This window comes from Agelaius phoeniceus, chromosome 1 (assembly GCF_051311805.1).
Source record: "Agelaius phoeniceus isolate bAgePho1 chromosome 1, bAgePho1.hap1, whole genome shotgun sequence".
Classification (NCBI taxonomy): domain Eukaryota; kingdom Metazoa; phylum Chordata; class Aves; order Passeriformes; family Icteridae; genus Agelaius; species Agelaius phoeniceus.
In genome coordinates this window covers 61,441,332-61,460,801 of record NC_135265.1, presented here as the reverse complement: position 1 = coordinate 61,460,801, position 19,470 = coordinate 61,441,332, and the positions used below count along the sequence as shown (strand labels likewise).

Genomic DNA, 19,470 nt, shown 5'->3' with positions numbered 1-19,470 from the left:
AAAACCACACTTTTAACCACCAAACAGCAGCATTTGTACTTAAATTTAATGGTCAGCACCAATCTCTTTCTATTGGCCAAACTAATTAACAACTAGAAAAAGAAACAAAAAACCTAAAATTAATGAGAAGCAACAAAAGCCTAATGAAAATATTAACTAGTAAGTATAATTTTTATTTATTTATGGTCCTAACTGTGGCAACTGTAGTAGTTAAGAATCCTTATGTCACTTTTTAACACACTTGGGCCTAGTCACAGAACAGTAACAAGGCAGAAAGAGAGAGACCTGTTTGCTCTGTGTTTTAACTTGAGAGATTCTCATCAATATCTGAATAAATAAGTGAAGAGGAGAACAAAGATGTGGTATTCACAACATGTCGATGACCTTTTAATTGTCATACCAGGCCGAACTTCAACAGTTGCTGAATCAACATCTGAGTCTCCCTTAGCATCTGTCACTTTCAAGTGGAAAATATAGGTTCCTTCCACAAGGTTAGTTAGCTGCAGTACTGCCTCGTGGTCTGAGCCATGGATCACATCCTGCAAAAACAAGGTCCAGAATAGTTACACCTTCAGAGAAAGATTTCATTTGCAGGTTTCATTATCAAGTCAGCTATCTGGTATGTTGCTGTGTGTTCTTGCTTTGACTTTTGGGACAAATGTGACCTAGCCAGAGTTTATAGCAGAGTAATGAAATTTGGCAGCGATAGTTAATGAGGATGTCTGCACACTATGGATATTTTCATTAAAAATACCCAAAGAGAGAACAGCTGACAATTTGAAGAACTCATCTTCTTGAAAATCCAAGACAGTTACATTGTTACTTCCCAATTCTATTCTGGTATCCTTAGTTCTGCTTCCTTAACTCCTAATTTCTTCTCCTTGGAGTTAATGCATTTTCAACTAGCAACTCTGCCAGCTATATTTAAGCTAAACCTCTTCAATTCTTACAGCTTCATGTAAATTTCTTCTCGCAGTTTTTTTATGACTTGGCTTCTTCTCCTCTCCCAGTACTTGCTGATTTACTGATATTGCTGATCTTCCTGAGACCAAAGAGCTATCCACAAAACTTTTTGCAAATAGGGAAAAAAATTATCCCAGTTTTATTAGCTGACACATAACTGAAGTTTATCCTCAGGTATTTCTGCTGTCTGCCCCACTCAGAGAGCAGAATTCCCTGCCCTAACACCCCAGGCTAATCGTCTGCCAGGGAAGGTGCCTACACATGTAATGCCAAAGACCATTTTTACCTTAAACTTTACCTCATATGGTACCAGGCAGGAATCCTTAATCTTTACTGGTACTTGCTCTCTCAGACCCTTCCTCCTTTGGACTATCTGGGTTTCAGATTTTATTTTTCTCTAAAACACATTAGCTTCATGCTATCGCCAATTACTCTGCATTGCTGCAGTCCTTAGTTACTATATTCTCTAGCTGTACTGAAAATATCACCAGCCTCTTGAACCACAGCATTACAGAGAGCAGGAGAGACAAACCAGAAACAGGTAGCACACCTGACAGCATCTTATGGGTCATACCTGCTCTCCCTGCTGCAGTTATGTGCACAACAAAAGCCAAATTACGTTACAACCTTCAAGAAACTTACCCCAGCTGCTGGGCTTTGACCATCCCGAATCCACAAATATGACACAATCCCCTGGTCATCAGCAGACCCTGAGCCATCCAAGGTAACAGAGTTGTTTGGAAGCACTAGAACATGCTTCCCACCAGCATGCGCCCGGGGTGGACTGTTGTTTTCTAGCCATAAAAATAGTGGAGAAGGATTTGCTTTCAAAACATGTGACATGCCATTGTCAATACACCCACATTCCAATTCTTCACCTGACAATTACAGACAATAACAACAGAACCTCATATCAAAGCTACAGGGAAAGGATGAGTTGGCATACAAAATCTGGCTCTGAGCATATTGCAGTTCAGGAGAAAGATCTTTTTCAAAAAGCATTGTGGGATATTCTATTTATAGTCCCACAATAACTTAAGCATCAGATCTTCTCAGTCAAGCAAAAAGATTTTCTGCCTACTTAGAAACACAGCACAGCGTGAGATCACCATGCTGGGACCTTTTCATCTGGAAAATCACTTATTACCCAATAGAAGCTTGTGCAAGATCTTGTATCTTCAAAATGCCTGTATTTAGGCAAAATGCAATCAGGAAACTTAAGAGTAAGTCTAATTCCCAAGTGTTTTTTCTCACCACTAGCAGTGGAACTAAAACATGCATAGGGCATATGGTGAAGAAAAGCCAAAGAAGGATGAACATGTTCTCTTTTCAGAAACTAGACATCACTGATTTTTTTCAGAACACAACCAGTAAGCCAGGGCTCAAGGAAGCTGTGGGGCTGAGTGAAATACCTCACTGTACACAAACAGCTGGACATAAATAATCAATCCCAGGCAGATCTCAAGGGTGTTGTCTGTTAACAACACATGGTTGTGCCTCTTCCAAGTAAAATCAGTTGACTAAACTGTGTATTTTTAATATCAAACCCGTGCCTGTAGACAGAACTTTATTGTGGCTACACTTCACAGCACAAACAAGACCATGGACATATTTGGGCAGAGCTGTTGCCACATACTTCTAACTGAACACTAACTGAAACTCTGCAATGTTCAAGCAATGTTGCACATGAGTAAAACAAAGTTCAGCTTCTTCTCCAAGATGCACATGGGTGACAGCAATGCCGATCCCAAGTATAATTTGGGCAGAGACTAGATTGGGAATAGTCAGCATAATGCCTCTAATCCTTGAAGGACTTGGGGTGTTGACTGACAAGAAGCTCAGCATGACCCAGCAATGTGCACTTGCAGTCCAGAAAGCCAACTGCATCCTGGGCTTGCTGAAGTCAACACATCCCTGGAAGTGTCCAAGGCCAGACTGGATGGGGCTTTGAGCTACCTGGTCTAGTGGAAGGTGTCCCAGCCTATGGCAGGAGGTTTGGAACAAGATGATTTTCAAGGTCCCTCCAAACCCAAACCACTCTATGATACTGTGATTATCCTAAAGCCTCTTCTACAGCTTGCATGTTGGGGAAAAAACCCACAAAATGTAAAATACCCCACACTACAACAACCGTTTCTCTGTATAATTAAAAAAACAAACAAACAACCCCAACAAAAATAAACCCACCACAAGAACACACCACCAAAAAAAAAAAACCTAATAAAACGACTAAACAAACAACCCAGGTCTTTTAATATTAAATTTTTAAGTGGAACTTGGTTCACTGAGATGTCTCTTCTTGGATGTTACTTTAAAATCCACAGTGAAACTGCTTTTTTGCTCAAAGCCTAATTTAAAAATAAAATAAAAAAGTACCTTAATAATGTAGACATACAATTGTCAAAAATATTATTTTGGAGCATGTTTATTATAATTAATTTTGCATATATTGAACATTGAAACTGCTTGCAACAAAGGAAATTAATTCTTCAAAGGAAATTAATTAATACTAGTTCACTACAAAAGAGCCGTTTTCTTAAACACATATGAAATACAACACCAAATATGTTACACCTTTCTGTTCTGATTTCCTTCACATTACACTAGCAAATGAATGAAGTGTCCAGTTGCACACCCTGCCCTAAGAGGCAGCAGCCAGGCTTACCTTCCTTCACAGTAATGGAGAGCACAGATGCACTGCTCAAGCCCTGCTGGTCTTTCACAGTCAGCCTGAAGTGATAGGTGCCAACCTGGAGACCAGTCACGGTTGCTACTGCCTTGTCAGCGTTTTCCATCTGTACAGAGCTTGGCCCACTGAAACAAAACATCTCATAAAAATAATTGTGCCCAGCCAGCCAAACTGTGACTTCAGCAGCATTGCTCAGGCCTTTTGATTTTGTGTGTTATAGTTCTACTACTGCTGTAGGCACTGATTTGAGACATGAGTTTAGTTTAGAGAATTCATTAATGCCTTTTCTCAAGACATTCAAAGCACCCAAGCACATATCCTCACCTATCAGAAGAGTAGAAAACACCCCCCAGAAGTTCAACCTCACCACAGCCCTAGCTCATGACAGCATGAAAATAGAACTATAACTAATAGCTATTTCATGCAAATTGTATTGCTCTAAGAGCCACTCACAACCCGTACTGTCTGCCAGCATAACTCTTCTTGTACCAAGAACAGCAGCTGCACGAGTAAAATACCTTGCCCTTTTATTAAGGATCAGTTAGGTTTGCACATAAACATACAGTTATAAGATTTTGTAAAATATTTTCAATTATCATTCAAGAGTGATTTAGTCACCCATTCCTGGAAGTTCAGGGTAAAGTGACTGACACTTTACTGTTCAATAAACAAGTGACTGAAAAACCCTAGTTCTGAGCACAAATGGAAAATTTTGTGTATTACAGGATGCAACCCAAGCCTGCTACTTGCTTTTTAACAGGAGACACAGAAGTTCCTGTCATTTTCTCTTAATTTTATAAAAGTAGGCCTCAAAATGAAACATTGCAAAACATAGGCAGAGAGTGTCTGAGCTTTTTGAGTTCAGCTTAAAATTGCTATTTCTTATACTATTACTTACTCAAGTGGGATTGTCCTGAAAACAATTTTCAAACATAATTCACGATTCATCATTCAACATGATTGGATAAGAGGCTCTAGACTCAATCATTTTCACTTTGTTCTCTGTTTTACTAAGCATTAGTAAAATCTTTTGATACCTGATATTTTCCCAGTGATAGAAGACAATGCCTTGGTCATCTTGGCTTTTGCTTCCATCCAGTGTAGTACTTTCTACTGGGAAGGTCAACTCCTTGTCAGGGCCAGCCACTGCTACTGGAGGACTGTTATTTTCTGCAAAATTAGTATTTAGTGCATGACATTTTTGATGTAGTCACTGGCAAGGCCTGCCAATCAGATTTTACATAGGGTATTTTAATAAAAATTTGGTATATTGGCTCAAAGGTACAAACCACAAGTATGACATGCACAAGCCAGCAGGTGGGAGGCCCACTCTGCAGCAAGCCAAATCCCACAGCAAGTGGGATCACAAATCCCACATCAAGTACTTCCCTTTTTCATAGTCCTAGCTGAAGGCATAGTCACACTCCCAAAAATCTTGCTGCATGCTCAATGCATTATATAAAATGTCATAAAACATGAGGGGTATTCTCCTGGTTCTACCAGTCCACCTCCTTCAAAACCTCCCACACAAATATGATTCTTTGCCCTCAGAGAAGATACTGACCCCTTCTCTCTGCTGCTCAAGGCCACTAAGTTACTGCCAACTGAGAGCCTTTGAGAATTTAGCAAAGAAACATAACCTGCTACTCTGTTTTCAGCCTCTGCTTTTGTGACATGGTAAAACTGGCAACGCTACCATTTTTCTGTATATTCATTTACCCTTGAGCCTGACTTCAGCAACAGCATCTTTCTAACTCCACACTATAATGGGTTCTAAAAGGCACCACCACACACCACACTTCCAATTCATGTTCTTGTTTCTGCAGTGAATGACTGCTGTAAAGTTGCCCCAGAGGGATAAACTACAAAGGATGCATGTTAAGCAGCAACAGGAAGATAAAACATTTCTGCATGATGGAATATGAGACCTGCACAGGGGCAGAAAAGGCTACTGTGGATGTAAAAGGCAAACATACAGTGAAAAAAAAAAGGCATTAAAAAATCACACAAGATCATTTTGGCTTATTCATCATTTGGCTCCCAAACCTAAATAAACATGTGAAAGATGCAGCTTTCAAAAAGTCCTTGGTCGACACTTCTTCCTTGGAAACACAAGACAATTTGTTTAAGTGAATTCAAATCACACAAGGACTCTTGCAGGAGAATTGCAAAACAATAAGAAAACTGAGCAAAGCACTGATTGATACGCTGAGTAGCTTTCAAAACAGACTCTGTAGGACATTAAACTCAAGAACTACACTTTGGGTTATAGAAGCAAATTCAAACAGACCTCTATTGCCTTACATAACCAGGCTGGTGTGAGCCCTCAGGATCACCACCTGGATTTTGTTTGATTCTGCATTTGATTCTACACTTAACTGCCTGCTTTGACAGAAAATGGAGGTGGGCAAGTCCTTTTTGTGGGGTACCAGGCACTGGGGCTGCCATATCAGTGGTACAATGCGAGGAGAGGAGGTGTTGGAGCCAAGGCAGCAGGTTGGGCCAGCCCTGAGGGAGCCAGCCATGCCTGCACTGACTTACCAGGCTGCACAATCAGTGTCACCTCGGCCGTGGAGCGCTGGTGTGCAGAGTCTGTCACAGTCAGCTGGAAGGTGTAATCTCCCTCCTGCATTGCAGAGAGCTGCAGGTACGGCGTCCGTACTCCCTTCGCAGCATCGGCAAGGACAGGGCACAAGATTAAACAGAAATGGGTTGTGGGCAATGAAAGGTCTTACAGAGCAAATGTAAGGAGAAAGAAATGCTTAGAGTCGTAAATACAGTGTTTGAGCAAGGAGTTATGCACCTTGCAGATAAAGAGAAGGCTTAAAATTTGGCACACAGACAGAGGTAATGTGTTCACTATTCCAACTCTTCCTACCAACCCAGAGAAATATCTATAGGCAATAAATCCTACTTTCTTCTGTTGGTATAACCACTGCATACATCACATCTCCACAACGATAATTGTGAAACACATGGAACACTACCATTCTCAATTAGGAAATTAAACAGTGGTGAAAATTCCTACAGCTTATTCCATTTCCTTAGGGATATTTTAAAACCAAACATAAAGACATCCTTTACTACTTATAAAAACTGTTAAATGCAAAACCAAGCTTGACTTAAATCCAGACAAATAGGGTTATGGAAAAAAACCCCATATTAAACAAGACAACTCTGTTCTGAGTTTACTCTTCCAGCAGCATTTACTGATACCTATAGAAGTCATAAAATGACTGGGCCCAGCTATAGGTCCTTTTGCTAATAAAATGAACATTTGTGCATCTTTCATATGAGGAATACCAAATCATAATGCAAATAATACTATGGCTTTCTTTTTTTCTTTTGGATAAAGATGAAAATAAGAACAGAGACTTGATAAATGATTAACTAACCATCAGAGGTACTTGCTACATTGCACTCTAACAGTGGATACCATCTAATACACCACAGACCAGCATCCTCTAGCATGGTCAAAAGAAGGGCCATGAAGATGGGTCAGAGGGCTGGTGCACCAAAAAGAGGCTGAGAAAGTTGGAGTTGTTCAGCCTGGAGAAAAGAAGGCTCTGGAGAGATCTCATTGCAGTCTCACAGTACCTAAAGAAGGCTTATAAAAGGAGGGAGAGGGACTTTTTATATGGGCAGATAGTTTCAAAGTGAAAGAGGGCAGGCTTAGATTCGATATTAGAAGAAATTATTTACTCAGAAGGTGGTGAAGCATCAGCACAGGTTGCCCAGAGAAGCTGTGGATACTCCATCACTGGAACTGTTTAAGGCCAAACTGGATGGGGCCCTGAAAAATCTGGTCTAGTGAGTGACATCCCTGCCCATGGCAAGGTGTTGGAACAAGGTGATCTCCAATGTCCCTTCCAACCCAAACCATTCTATGATTCTGTGATCCTCAGCTTCAGGCACATGAAAAAGATTACTAGTCTGTTGAAAAGAAACTGTAACATGCACTTGCATTTCCACATTAAATACCCAGTGAATCCATTGGATCATTCGAGCAGTTATTCCCTTCCTTCAGAAAGGTTGCTCTAAGATTGAACAGCTCTCAAAAACTACAAGTTCAGTTTGCTTGGGTGCTTTTGGAAAGTTTTTGTCTTGGTGAATGATCAGAAAGAGTCATCATGCTGTAAGTCTTTCCATAATTTTTAATTTCCTCTACACTGTAGTCTTGCATTAATAATATTACTTCTTTCCTGAATAGATCTACAGCGATCTCTTTTCAGTTCTGAAGGTCTAAAGCATTTGCCAACATGGCAGAAATCAAGTCTCATAAAAAATGGCTCCTGAGTTTCAGCTGGATTCATTACATTAATTATCTCAACCACCTACAGAGCTGTAAGAATCTCCAACTTAACAAATGCAAGTCCAATGAAAATATTTATTAACTTCTCAGATTAAAAAAAAACCAAAACAACAACAACAACAGAAACAGTCATGAAAATAAGAGAATAAATTCTCTTAAGCCCTCACTGGAAACCCATGTTTTAGTGAGGATAAAAATCCACCACAGAGCATGGCTGCATAAACACTGCCAAAAGGTCTTGTCATCTTTCATTCAGATAATGAAGGTTCTATTTGAGTTCTACTCTCTCCAGAAGAAAGTGTTACAAGAAAACTCTGACCATCCCCACATTCTCCTACAACCAGTTTTCAGCCTGCCCAGAGCCTCAAAAGATGGGATTCTGTAAAACAGCTTCTAGGGTTCAAGGACAGACAATGTGATCTTGAAGTCTTTCCAAACCACCAGGGAACAAGCAAGTTTGTTTGGCCCCAAATAATTAAAAAAAATATGAAAAGGAATTAAAAGTAGTATCTAAAATAAGAGCTGAACACATGTGAGAGAAAAACAAAAAAATAATAACGTAACTCTAGTTATTTCAGTGCTTCTGAGCAGTTACTTAGGTATGTGTTTGCCCATGTTAGAGGCAAAGATAAAAGAGCTTTTCAATCCTATGAAAGGAGAAATACACATACCTGCATTGCTACAACCTTGCCTTTGCTTTTGGGACTAAGTGACCACTCATAACTGACAATTTCATGGTCATCACTGCTCTGGTTTCCATTCAGTGTGATGAAGTTCTGGGGCAAAGTGACTGCCTGATTCGGTCCTGCATTAGCAATAGGTGGGTAATCCACTGGCTTGTTGACAGTCAGAGATGCAATGGTGGAGTTGGCTGCTCCATCTGAATCAATCACTGTGAGTCTACAACAGGAAAAACACTATCTGTTAAGATGAACTTCTGCCAAATGGAAGTATTAATCTTTTTCTGGCACTTTTTCAAACACCACCTAAACAAAAGCCACTCATTATATGATATGAACTTCTGCTTCAAACACACATATCCCTCAGCTAAGGCAAGAAAGAAATTCAGAAAACTTTACAAAGCCAACTTTCAACCTTTCACAACAACAAAAAAAAACCAAAACAAAACTAGATATTCTGAATCCCTTTACCTGCTGTCAATAGCAACTTCACCATTCACTACAAAATCTTAGAAATGTACTCAGTAAAAAACAAGGATTTTATTCATCATCTATAGTGAAACAGTACAGAGAAACATCCAGAACTACTCTGGATGTTCAGAAGCTCTCCTTATAGAACAGTAGCAGATCCTCACTTATTTTTTTTGTGGCCCATCATTACTAATTTTAATTAATATCAATGTCAAGTTACAAAACTAAAAATTTACAGGGTTTTAAAAAACCTCAGACATTACTGCCTCTCAGAAGCACAAAATATTCTTAAAATAAGACTACTGCAGGCGAAGTAGGTGACCAATTAATCTGTAATCCACCTCTGTTATGAAAACTGCATACAGCTGACCACGTGGAAGGGAACTTGAGCAGGAACAAAACTAGTGTTCACTACCTCAGACAGTAGGGAACCCGTACATTTTGCAATGAGTGCACATCAATGTGTATCACAGGCACTGGACTTTTTTGTTCAGGTTAGTCAGCCTCCCTCAAAGTTGCAGAGATGCAACAACTGACTTCTGAATTCCCTACGGTTTGGAACACACTTAGAAGCATTGCTTGTAAGCCAGGCTCTGCCCTTTTTAACACAGAAAAAAATTAACACTCATTTCTGCTACTGTTTGTTATGGAACAATTCCAGTAAAAAAATAAAGAATTCAGAAGCAGAAGCTGTAAAACTTTTGGTGTAACTTATGTGAAGCACCACAGTTAATGTAGATGTATGCTGGCTTCAACAATCTGCTGATGATAGATAATACATTGACTGATAGGCAACCCACTGACAGCCAAAGAACCCAAGCTGGGTCAGTGGGAAGTCTGCCTCTGTACACACTGGGCTTTAAGTTAAACAGTTCAGAAAAAGGACTGATTTTTACTAAAGCACCTTGAACCACAAACATTCCTTCCACTATCTGGGCAGCCCCCAGCTTCAACAATGCATAAACGGAGGAAACCAGTAGCAAGGTAAATGCTTTTATAAAGAACAGAATGACTCTTAGTAAAATCAGCACACAACAATGTCTTGTGAGGACCAGTCTGCCAATATTATTCTGTCTGCCACCACCCTTCAGAGGATGACTTTCACAGCCTGACTCATAGTTTCATTCAGGGCACTAGCCAACTTCTAGGCTAGGAAAAAAAATTTAGTCTGTCACAGTTGTTACTGCTGGAAGTGGGGACATAATTAATTTATGATACTTTCCTTTCTGTAATTTTGAGTTATAAAGGATCACTGCAAGCATTTTTTGATAAAACCACTCCATGTTTCTCCACTGTGCAAAATGAAGAGTAACAGCATGCAGAAGAAAAATTCTTTTGCTTGAGGAGATACAGATGAGCACAGAAAAAAATGAAAATTTAGCTGATATCACAGATAAGCCCCCAAGAAAATAATCATGCAGGTACCTGAAGGTGTAGTTTCCAGGAACAAGGTTAGACAAGTGCAAGACAGGTGTGTCAGCAGATGCCTTCTGCTCTCTCAGGGGACCTTTAATTTCCTCCCAGTGGTAACTCACTATCTTCACATCATCTATGCTTTCTACATTCATTGAAGGAAAACACATCAGTTTCTTGTAGCAATTGCTGGAATGAATATTTAAGTAATTCATTTGTTCAGCCCTAACTGGTTTTCTAAAATTGTCTCTACAAGTATAATTGAACAAGCTTCATTAACGACAGAGTCATACCAAGTTACCTTTGGTATGATTTATCTAAACAATTCTTTACACACATGAATTAAAAAAAAAAATCAGTCTCAGATTCTACACTTTCTGACTTGTCTGTACTCGGTAATTATGAATGTAGTTACAACACCTCATCACACCCTATCTGACAGCTCTCTACTATGGCCCCAGCTGTACTGGCACAGAGACTCTCTGGGCAGGACAGGAAGAAGCTGTAAGAGTAGCTGCTGTCTGGATGCAGCAGTCTATGACACACTGCATCTCAATCTCCATGTACAAGGTAGTGTTCTATAATGTTTTAATTTATTAAAATCATTTAGAACTGGACACGTATTCCCAAAATCATTATTCAGGGAACTTCTGAGAAGAGTGAGAATAAGAAATTTCACTTGAAATTGACAAACAATAATGTTGTAATTGTCTATTAAAAATATAGGATATAAACACAGGATGGTCCAGTACATACGACTGCCATCGATGAAGGTAGAAGTTGTGGGCAAGGAAATTTCTTGCACTTTGGGTGAAGCAACAGCAACAGGTGGCTGGTTAATTCTGACTGCTGTGAGAAAGACAGGGGGGGAAGAAAAAAAGGGCAAGAAAAAAAAATTAGTGAAAGCCCAGGCAAAACTTATGTTAAGTCTACAGATCAATAGTCCCCAGTGATTAAATCTAGGAACACACAGCTTTGCAGCATCTGCTGTCCTTTTTGGAAAAGGCAAAGAAGAGGTTAGCGATGAGCAGTGTGCTGACATAGCAGTGTTCCACTGTAGTGCTCCTACGTGGTGTAATTCAGATCAGAGCCATGCACTGTAACTTGCAGATAGAGCTGGATCAGCACATGATTGCTGTCCCTAGCTGGAGAACAGGACCAGGAAAGGTGGCATGACGATATCTCAGGCTTTGCCTGAGGAGGGGGAAAGACTAGAGAGTATTTAAACAGTGAGCAGGACCCTTAGCCCTGCTTTCTTAAAATCCCTTATAGACACCAAGATATGAAATACATCAGCATGACTGGACTGCCAGATGTCCTTGAGAAACAGTAACTGAGAGACTGTTTGATAAGTATGCTGTACTTGTGTAGAATAAATTTATTATATCAGTCAACTCATTTACCTGGTTTGACTGTGACATTTACAAAACCTTCGCCAAAGGCATTTTCACCAGAAACCGTCACTTTGAAGGCATAAAGTCCCACTGATAACTGAAACAAATACAGAACAAATAGGGTTACATGTTGAATTATACAAAAGTATGCTTAAATCTGACAATCATATCACCAGAGAGCAAATATGTATGTCTGAATCCTCAAACTACTTTAATAAACACATACATAAAAGGCCACTAGCCACCGCCTGGAAGTGGAGAATATGAAGTGAACACTGAGGAGTTTTTACTTTATCTTAGAAAATTATTAGAGCACTTTAAGATACTGGCATAAATTTGGTGACACAAACAAGTGAAGAGACTCAGGATAGCTTGAAGCCATTTGAACTCCTTCAATCAAGGTGCCCTTCCCCACAGCTTACAGTTCTGTGAAAGGACCACACAAACATAATGAGCCTGAGCTTACAGCTCACTTACATGAGAGAGCTTCAAAGTCTGGCTGTGCCTGCGCTCCATTTCCCCACTATAGTCAGCAGGGTGACTGATTAAGCTCCACTCATAGGTGTACGCTGTTTCTAAGAGCAATAACACAGAGTAAGAACAATCAGGTTTGTGTTCAAGATAAGGCCATAAAACAAAGAAATTAAGTTCACCACTCATCAGATAAAACACTACAGTATGAAATCATGACTGCTACTGCCTAAGCCTGTAAAATGAAGCAGTATGACCACATGTTAAACTCCCAGTGTGTTTCAAATTGGTAAAGCAGCAAGGATATAATGGACTTCACAAATAATAACTTTTTCACAAAAACCAGCTTCGTGTGAAGCCAACATATTTCACATAGCTACTTATGAAACATCTTATACTTGCTCCTGAAATTCAGAAGCTGGCAGTTTTAAGGCAAATGTTGCATTCAAAACCTACTTTCCCACCTCCCCTGAGCTTTACTGCAAGATGCTATAAACTAGGCCTCATCATCTTTTGGTAGAAATTACAGGCTTTCTACTGAACCATCTGGCTAATGAGTTCAGGTTCTGAAAGTAAAAGCCACTTAAAAAAATTCCTCTTTAAAATCCAACAGAGGAAATCTCTCTGCAGTTAGAGCCACAAAAGAGGCAGTAAGAGAAATAAGAAAAATTGTTCTATCCCAAGTGGTGGATGTTCACATAACTCAGAACTTATCTGCATTTACAAGTATGCATCTCCTTGTGTACCAAGGCATTCAACTCACCTGTAGATGGTGGTGGGACAGCAAAGGCATTTAGTTCAACTTCATTTTTGGGTAACATCACTTGTATGTTATCTCCAGCAGACACAGTAAGTTCTTTAACTGCATATAAGACAGGATTACTACATTGTTATAACAGATGGAACTGATATAAATTTAGTATCATCAAATATTATTTGGAATTGATTAAGTAAAATTTGACAAGTACTCTACAGAGAACAGGCAGCAATAATTAAAAAAAAATCCTTAATGTATTATAAAATAATGATCTATTTAATCATGACTGTGATTCCTTCACCTTTTACCAAACAAAAGTTTTTTTTCTTCTCCAGCTATGATGCCTCATTTTCCCTACTTCTGTTTCAGAGAAAAGCATTCTCATTCTTCCTTTATATCAGAGGTAACAATGCTCTGCATAAAGAGTTATGTATTTTTCTCAGTAATTGGAAGTGCATGAAGACAAAAAAATCATAGTAGAACTTTATTATCACACTTTCCTTCACCAAGAAGTACTATTCCTATGTTCGTGTGGCACTTGCAAGGCAGGTTCCAATGTCCATCTTGTGTTCCTTTTAAAAATTCCGCTTGCATAGCATGGCAAATGGTTACTTCTTATCTGAACTGCCCATTCAATCTACTTGCTATCCTGTCCTTGTCTGTGAAAACTTCTGCCTTTCAAAAAATGCCAAAGTACACAAAACCAGCCCCCAGAAGAAATATACCCAAGCACAACTTAGTCCTGTATTTCAAATGTTTCAAATATCTTCCTTTTAATATTGGGAAACCACAGAACAAAAGTTCTCCCAAGGCAGCATTCACTAGTTTCTAAATGTCCAACTCACAAACTCAGAAGAGATGCCAAAGAAGCAACTCAGCAGTGGCAGCTGATGGGTCTAAAAATGATGAAATGAAGACACTGACAACACACTTTCTGTCACTGCTACCTAAATTCACCCAAGGCTTCACAATTCATCATGGAAGTTGCCCTAGACACCTGAGGAGCAAAGGTTTGCACTTGGACCTTCACATGAGATGATAATAAAATGGCTAGAAGGGGGTGATGGCCAAAAGAGAGAATGACGGACTGTCATTGAGACTTTCTAGACAGTCTGGCTGAGAACACACAAACTTTAGGCAATCCTTGTATAAAGCAGTACCTACTGTGAGATTCATCACAACCTTCCCTTCAGTTTCTTCTTCCAAACTCCTTTTTGGGCCCTCTTCAACCTCCTCCTTCACAGGAGGAGGAAGAAGAGCTCCCTAGCCAACAGTCAGTGGTAATGATGATCCACTGTCTTGGAGAGAAATCTCTTGTAGCTTATCTCTTCCTCTTACCTTCTATTGCTATCCTGGCTGGCAGGTTGCATTTTGGTAGAGGCTGTCAAGAATGTTCCAAACCAGACTTGCTCTACCAGGAAGCAAAGGGCTTAGCTCTCAACATCCCTCAGTACATTAGGAGTGCAGAAAAACACACATCTGTGATTCTCTGCTTCTTGTGGTCATTCAAACCCTTTGTCCATGTGCACAGAGAGGCAGGAAATTCAGCAGGAGAAAGGAGATACATGAACATACACACAGAATTTAACACAGCTACAGAGGACATGGTATTTAGAAGTCCTTTTCAAAATAAAACCGATTGTTCTGCAGCTCTAATTGTCATAAGCTTCCCCACAGTTTTGAAATTAGAGCAAAATTTTGTTTTCCCAGGATTTGGAGGCCACATTCTCCACTGTTAAGGGCTGAGCTTCCTCAGGTCCCACCTATGTTGCTGCATGGTATCTGGCAACTATGGATAGGCTTCTACTGCAGAGTTTCTGAGAGGGAGCAGTGCTCTGAAGAGTCACACCAAAAACAACAATATGGGTACAAGAGACTATTCTGAAACCCCAGAGAGCTTAAAGTATTACTTACAAAGTCAAAAAAAAAACCAAAAAACCAAAAAAAAACCCCCAAAACCTAAAACATTTAAAACAGGTCTTAATCTCTGCTTTTTACTTTGCTGTATTTCCTTGAGTTGTCATTTCCCACCAATGGTGAACTTGGCCAGGGTTTTGTCTCAGAATTACGTGACTACAGGCTCTGGGGTTTGCAGTGGTACTGTAGGTCTACAGGTTTAAAGTGGGATTATGTAACATTTGGATAAAGAATGAGCTCTTACTAACAACAGGTTGGAAGCCTGACAGTAGAAAAGTCATGCTCACCCTCTGCCCAACCTGCAGGTACCCCTCAGATCACCAGCTCTGTTGAAACATTACCTGCTTTAGCAGCAGTAGCAGGTGGTGTGAACAGCTGCATGGGCTCAGATGGGGCAGTATTAGTGGGAAGTAGCATGATCCCACCTTCAGTGGCATTCTCTGGGGCCACTGTGGGAGTCTGGGTTTTCTCTGACATGCCTGGGGAGAAATCTGGTTTATCTGAAGAAGAGGAAGGTGTAGCAGCCTGAAAAAAGGAATTATAGAGAAAGAGTTGTTGTGAGACATTTTTCACATTTCTAGATTTAGAGGTATGCTGTGTTTTAAATAGCATGTAGGATGACCCAAGTGATTTATGTTATTAAGAGATTTTATTCACATACAGAATATCCATTGAACCAGGACTGGGTTTTTTTTCCAACCAGGCCTTGTAACAATTGCTAATTTTCCAAGTTTCAGATGTAGAACAGTCATGTGGTAACCTGGAATACAACTAATGCTACGAGTTACCAAAATATTAAAAAAAATCAGTACAACAGGTCTAAATACAGTCATAAACCTTTAAAAGACAATGTCAGAAAGTCTATGTGGTATTATTGTCTTTGTGCCATACACAAACATAACAGAGTCTTTGCTTCTTACTACATCTGCTCAGTACACAAGTTGCTTGTACCTTTTTATCTCCTCAACAGGAATAAAACACCCTACATGTCTCTACTTCATTCATCAAGCAGCACTGCCTCACCTTGTTAGTAAATCAGAACTGCCTCAAAGGACATGGCAAGAGTGGCACGAATAACTCAGCACTGGGTTAATCTTACCTTTTAATGACACATTACCCTCAATGGGTCAGCAGGTTTTCCTTAATATTCTTAAGACTTATTTCTGATCTAATGATATGGGAAAAGCATTTTTCTAATTATGGCTACTGTGTCTGGCATATGAAGGTACAGCAAAATACTATTATTTGTACATCATCTATTAACTGAAGAATAGGATTATGAAGGTTGGGAAAGTGTACACTAACATCACAAACAGCTAAGGTGGAAAGGGACCCCTGGAGGTAGCCCAGCTCAGCCCCCACCCCCAAAGCAGGGTCAGGTACAGCAGACTGCTCAGAACCAAATTCAGTCAGGTTATGAGTATCTCCAAGGTCAGAGAATCCATCTCTGTGGAAAACCTCCAATGTTTGGGCATCCTCACAGAAAAAAATACAGTGTTTAGTGTTTAAATAAAATTCCATGTATTTCATTTTGTGTCCATTGTATCTTATCCTGCCACAGAACAGCACTGAGAAGAGCCTGGCTCCATCTTCTTCACACCCATAAGAGTTATTAATACACATCTGTAAAATCCCCCGAACCCTCTCTGCTCAAGACTGAACAGTCCCACTTCTCTACTCTTTGCATTTCAGGTGCTCTACTTTCCCTTTGCAGTTTGCCTCCCTAGGAAATAAGAGCAGCCCTGCCTTCTGGACAGGAGAAAAAGCTCCTTGTGCAGCTGGGAACGTGAAAGCAATGCCAGGAACTGTTCCTTCCCAGCCTACAAGAAAACAGAGCACAGAAGTCATCTGCAACTCCATCTCAACCTTCAACAATGGACACAGGGAACAAATCCCTGTGCAGTGTCAGGGATTACAGCTGCCCACCCTTGAAGATGCTGAGGAAAACACCAAGAGCTGCACCTTTGGGTGAGTCCACAACACAGACAAGACAAGCACCTTTGAGGTCACACCTCCAGCTCTGCTCCATATGCAGACAGTACTCTCTGAGCAGCTGGACACAGAGAGCACTGCAGCTCTCCTAAAGCAGTGCCTTCAGGAATCTCACCCTTGACAGCATCATGTACAGGGAGAACCTCAAGCCCATCCTGCTTTGTATCTTGACAAAAGGTCTTTTCTCCAGATAGGTCTCCTTGACATACTCACTCCACCCCTCATCTTTATAGAAGATTTTCTTCCCACACTTGGGCAAACCACAGCGTTCTTTTGCCTTCTGAATTTGAGGGAAGTCTCGAGCTTCCTCTGGCTTCTCTCCTCTCATCATTCTTTGCCAATCTAGCAGCTGAAAAGCAGCCATCATGGCTTTGTAGGACAGATGGAGACAAAGTTACCTCAAACGTACCTTTCCAGGGTGCCTCTTCTGCAGTGGCACCAAACATCACTTCAGTCAGCAAGTCTAGGCAAGGCACAAAAAAGGTGCCCTGTGGCATTGTCATGTCTGAAGCGCTGTCACAGCCAAAAAGACAAACTAAAAATGTTAGCAGACAGCAGACAACTGGGGCAGGGACAATATCAGAAATTAGGCTCTCAGACAGAAACTGAGAGTTTGCTGGAACAGATGTGGAGGGCAAGATCAACCTAAATTCCAGCTTGGGAAGTGAAAGTTAAAGGAAAGAAAAGACTTCTTTCTGGGAGTGAGTCTGATAGGCAGTTCTGCTGGTAGGGACTTTGTGGGTTGTTTGCTTTTACCCTTTTTTACAGCCACTATTACTTGATACTAACACACCAATGGTGAGGGCCCACATCCTCCAGTTCCCTGGGTTTGACTTGAGTGCAAATCTCTTGAGAATTCCAACAGAAAATAAGAACAACAATATACCATGAAGTACACACTTCAAAATAGAAAGAATCAAAATATCTTTCAGGGGTTTTATACATCCTCTATGGATCAAGTCAATGTATTTTTAACCAAACAGAACTGTTCAGCTTCTGCAGACATCAAAACTGAAACAAAGCCAAAACAAGAGATGAATATCTATGTTATTCAACTGCATTCTAAGTCTTAAATACAAATTCTGAAGGCAAGCCAATCAGACACTAAAAGGCTCACCGTCACATAGAGTCCATCAGCCATCTTAAGGCTTCTTAGGTAGAGATTTATGCATTTTGACTGCACCATTATCCCTGCAAATACAATAAGCACAAGAATTAAGTAAGGCCTTATCTATTGAGTAAATGTTTGGAAGATTGCAGCATCAACATAGCAGCAGCTAGACTCTGGCTAAGACCTTAAAAACCTTACTTGGCTTAGCAGATCAGCTGGAAATTAACTGTAAATTTTAAAAATCAATTTTAACTAGAAATTTTAAAAAGAAAATTAATTCTTTGCAGATATCTCACTTCAAGGATGGGCAGCACTGCAGATTTCTGATCTGGGCAGGTGGACAGCACATACCCTGTACAGGTTTCTGAACACACTCATGTTATTGAGCTGCCAGAGACTGACAGTCCATAAGATCCCTCTGAACTCAGATGTAAACCCAACAGTCAGGTGACTCATTTAAGTGACAAACCCCATATTCTCTCTCCCAAATCACATACAGAAACTCCCTGCATTTGACTGCATTTATGACAAGGATGATCCAAGGGCACAGACTCCAGAGGTCTGTATTTGGTTGGTTTCTCAGTTTAAAATCTCTGTGCAGGTCCTTGCTCAAAGAACACAGCACCTGACACCACATCCTGCTGACTACTGTGAAGGGAGGGAATCGGGGAATTGCATTTTTGCCACCTTGCTCTGTCTGGCTTGTCAAAACAGCTTTGTCTGGAGAAGGGAGTGCATCAGCACAGATCCAGGAACAGAGATATAGAATTGCTGTGGCAGAACTGAGAGGATGATAGGAAAACATTGCATAATGTGCAATAAGGAGGGCAATTCATTAAACTTAGTAGCAAGCATGATGTTAAGACCTTCATATTTTCATAACCTATAAAAAACCACTACAGTTTGAGAGGTTGTTTGGATTATATACCAATGAAAAAACTATTTGGAAACCTCTTGGCATTTTTAATCCAGGGTGAAAATGTAATATTTCCTTCATAACAAAGTTTGGTTTTCCAAAAACAACCTTTTTTCAGAAGGAAACACAAATATGTGCTAAACAATCCATATGAGATTTGATGAAAATATGTGCTTGCTGGAGAAAGAGACACATAAGAAGGAAATCCTATCACCACTATACACCACAGGCAGCTTCTATTTCACTAGGGTCATAAATAAAGCTCTCAAACCAGAAAAACTTGAAGCCAAGCTGAAAATTTGTGTTGGGCATACCTGACAGGGCTTAGGTGGCAGAAGACTGGCTGCAGGGGCCACCCTGGTGGTCCCAGTCAGTTTGGCAGTG

At 40.2% G+C, this 19,470-nt stretch overlaps 1 protein-coding gene across 4 annotated transcripts in view; it reads right to left on the bottom strand.

Annotated features, from left to right (window-relative positions):
- KIAA0319 (KIAA0319 ortholog) overlaps positions 1–19,470 on the bottom strand; it is a 57,239-nt gene that overhangs the window by 12,220 nt on the left and 25,549 nt on the right. For all 4 annotated transcript variants that reach the window (XM_077179987.1, XM_054630522.2, XM_077179979.1 and 1 more), the window contains exons 4-15: positions 15,409–15,592; positions 13,157–13,255; positions 12,400–12,497; positions 11,932–12,019; positions 11,285–11,377; positions 10,541–10,673; positions 8,636–8,864; positions 6,194–6,317; positions 4,690–4,822; positions 3,629–3,777; positions 1,606–1,757; positions 401–539 (exon numbers count right to left, since the gene is read on the bottom strand). In XM_077179987.1, the coding sequence (XP_077036102.1) occupies positions 401–539; positions 1,606–1,757; positions 3,629–3,777; positions 4,690–4,822; positions 6,194–6,317; positions 8,636–8,864; positions 10,541–10,673; positions 11,285–11,377; positions 11,932–12,019; positions 12,400–12,497; positions 13,157–13,255; positions 15,409–15,592 (1,621 nt within the window). The remainder of the gene's footprint in view (positions 1–400; positions 540–1,605; positions 1,758–3,628; positions 3,778–4,689; positions 4,823–6,193; positions 6,318–8,635; positions 8,865–10,540; positions 10,674–11,284; positions 11,378–11,931; positions 12,020–12,399; positions 12,498–13,156; positions 13,256–15,408; positions 15,593–19,470) is intronic.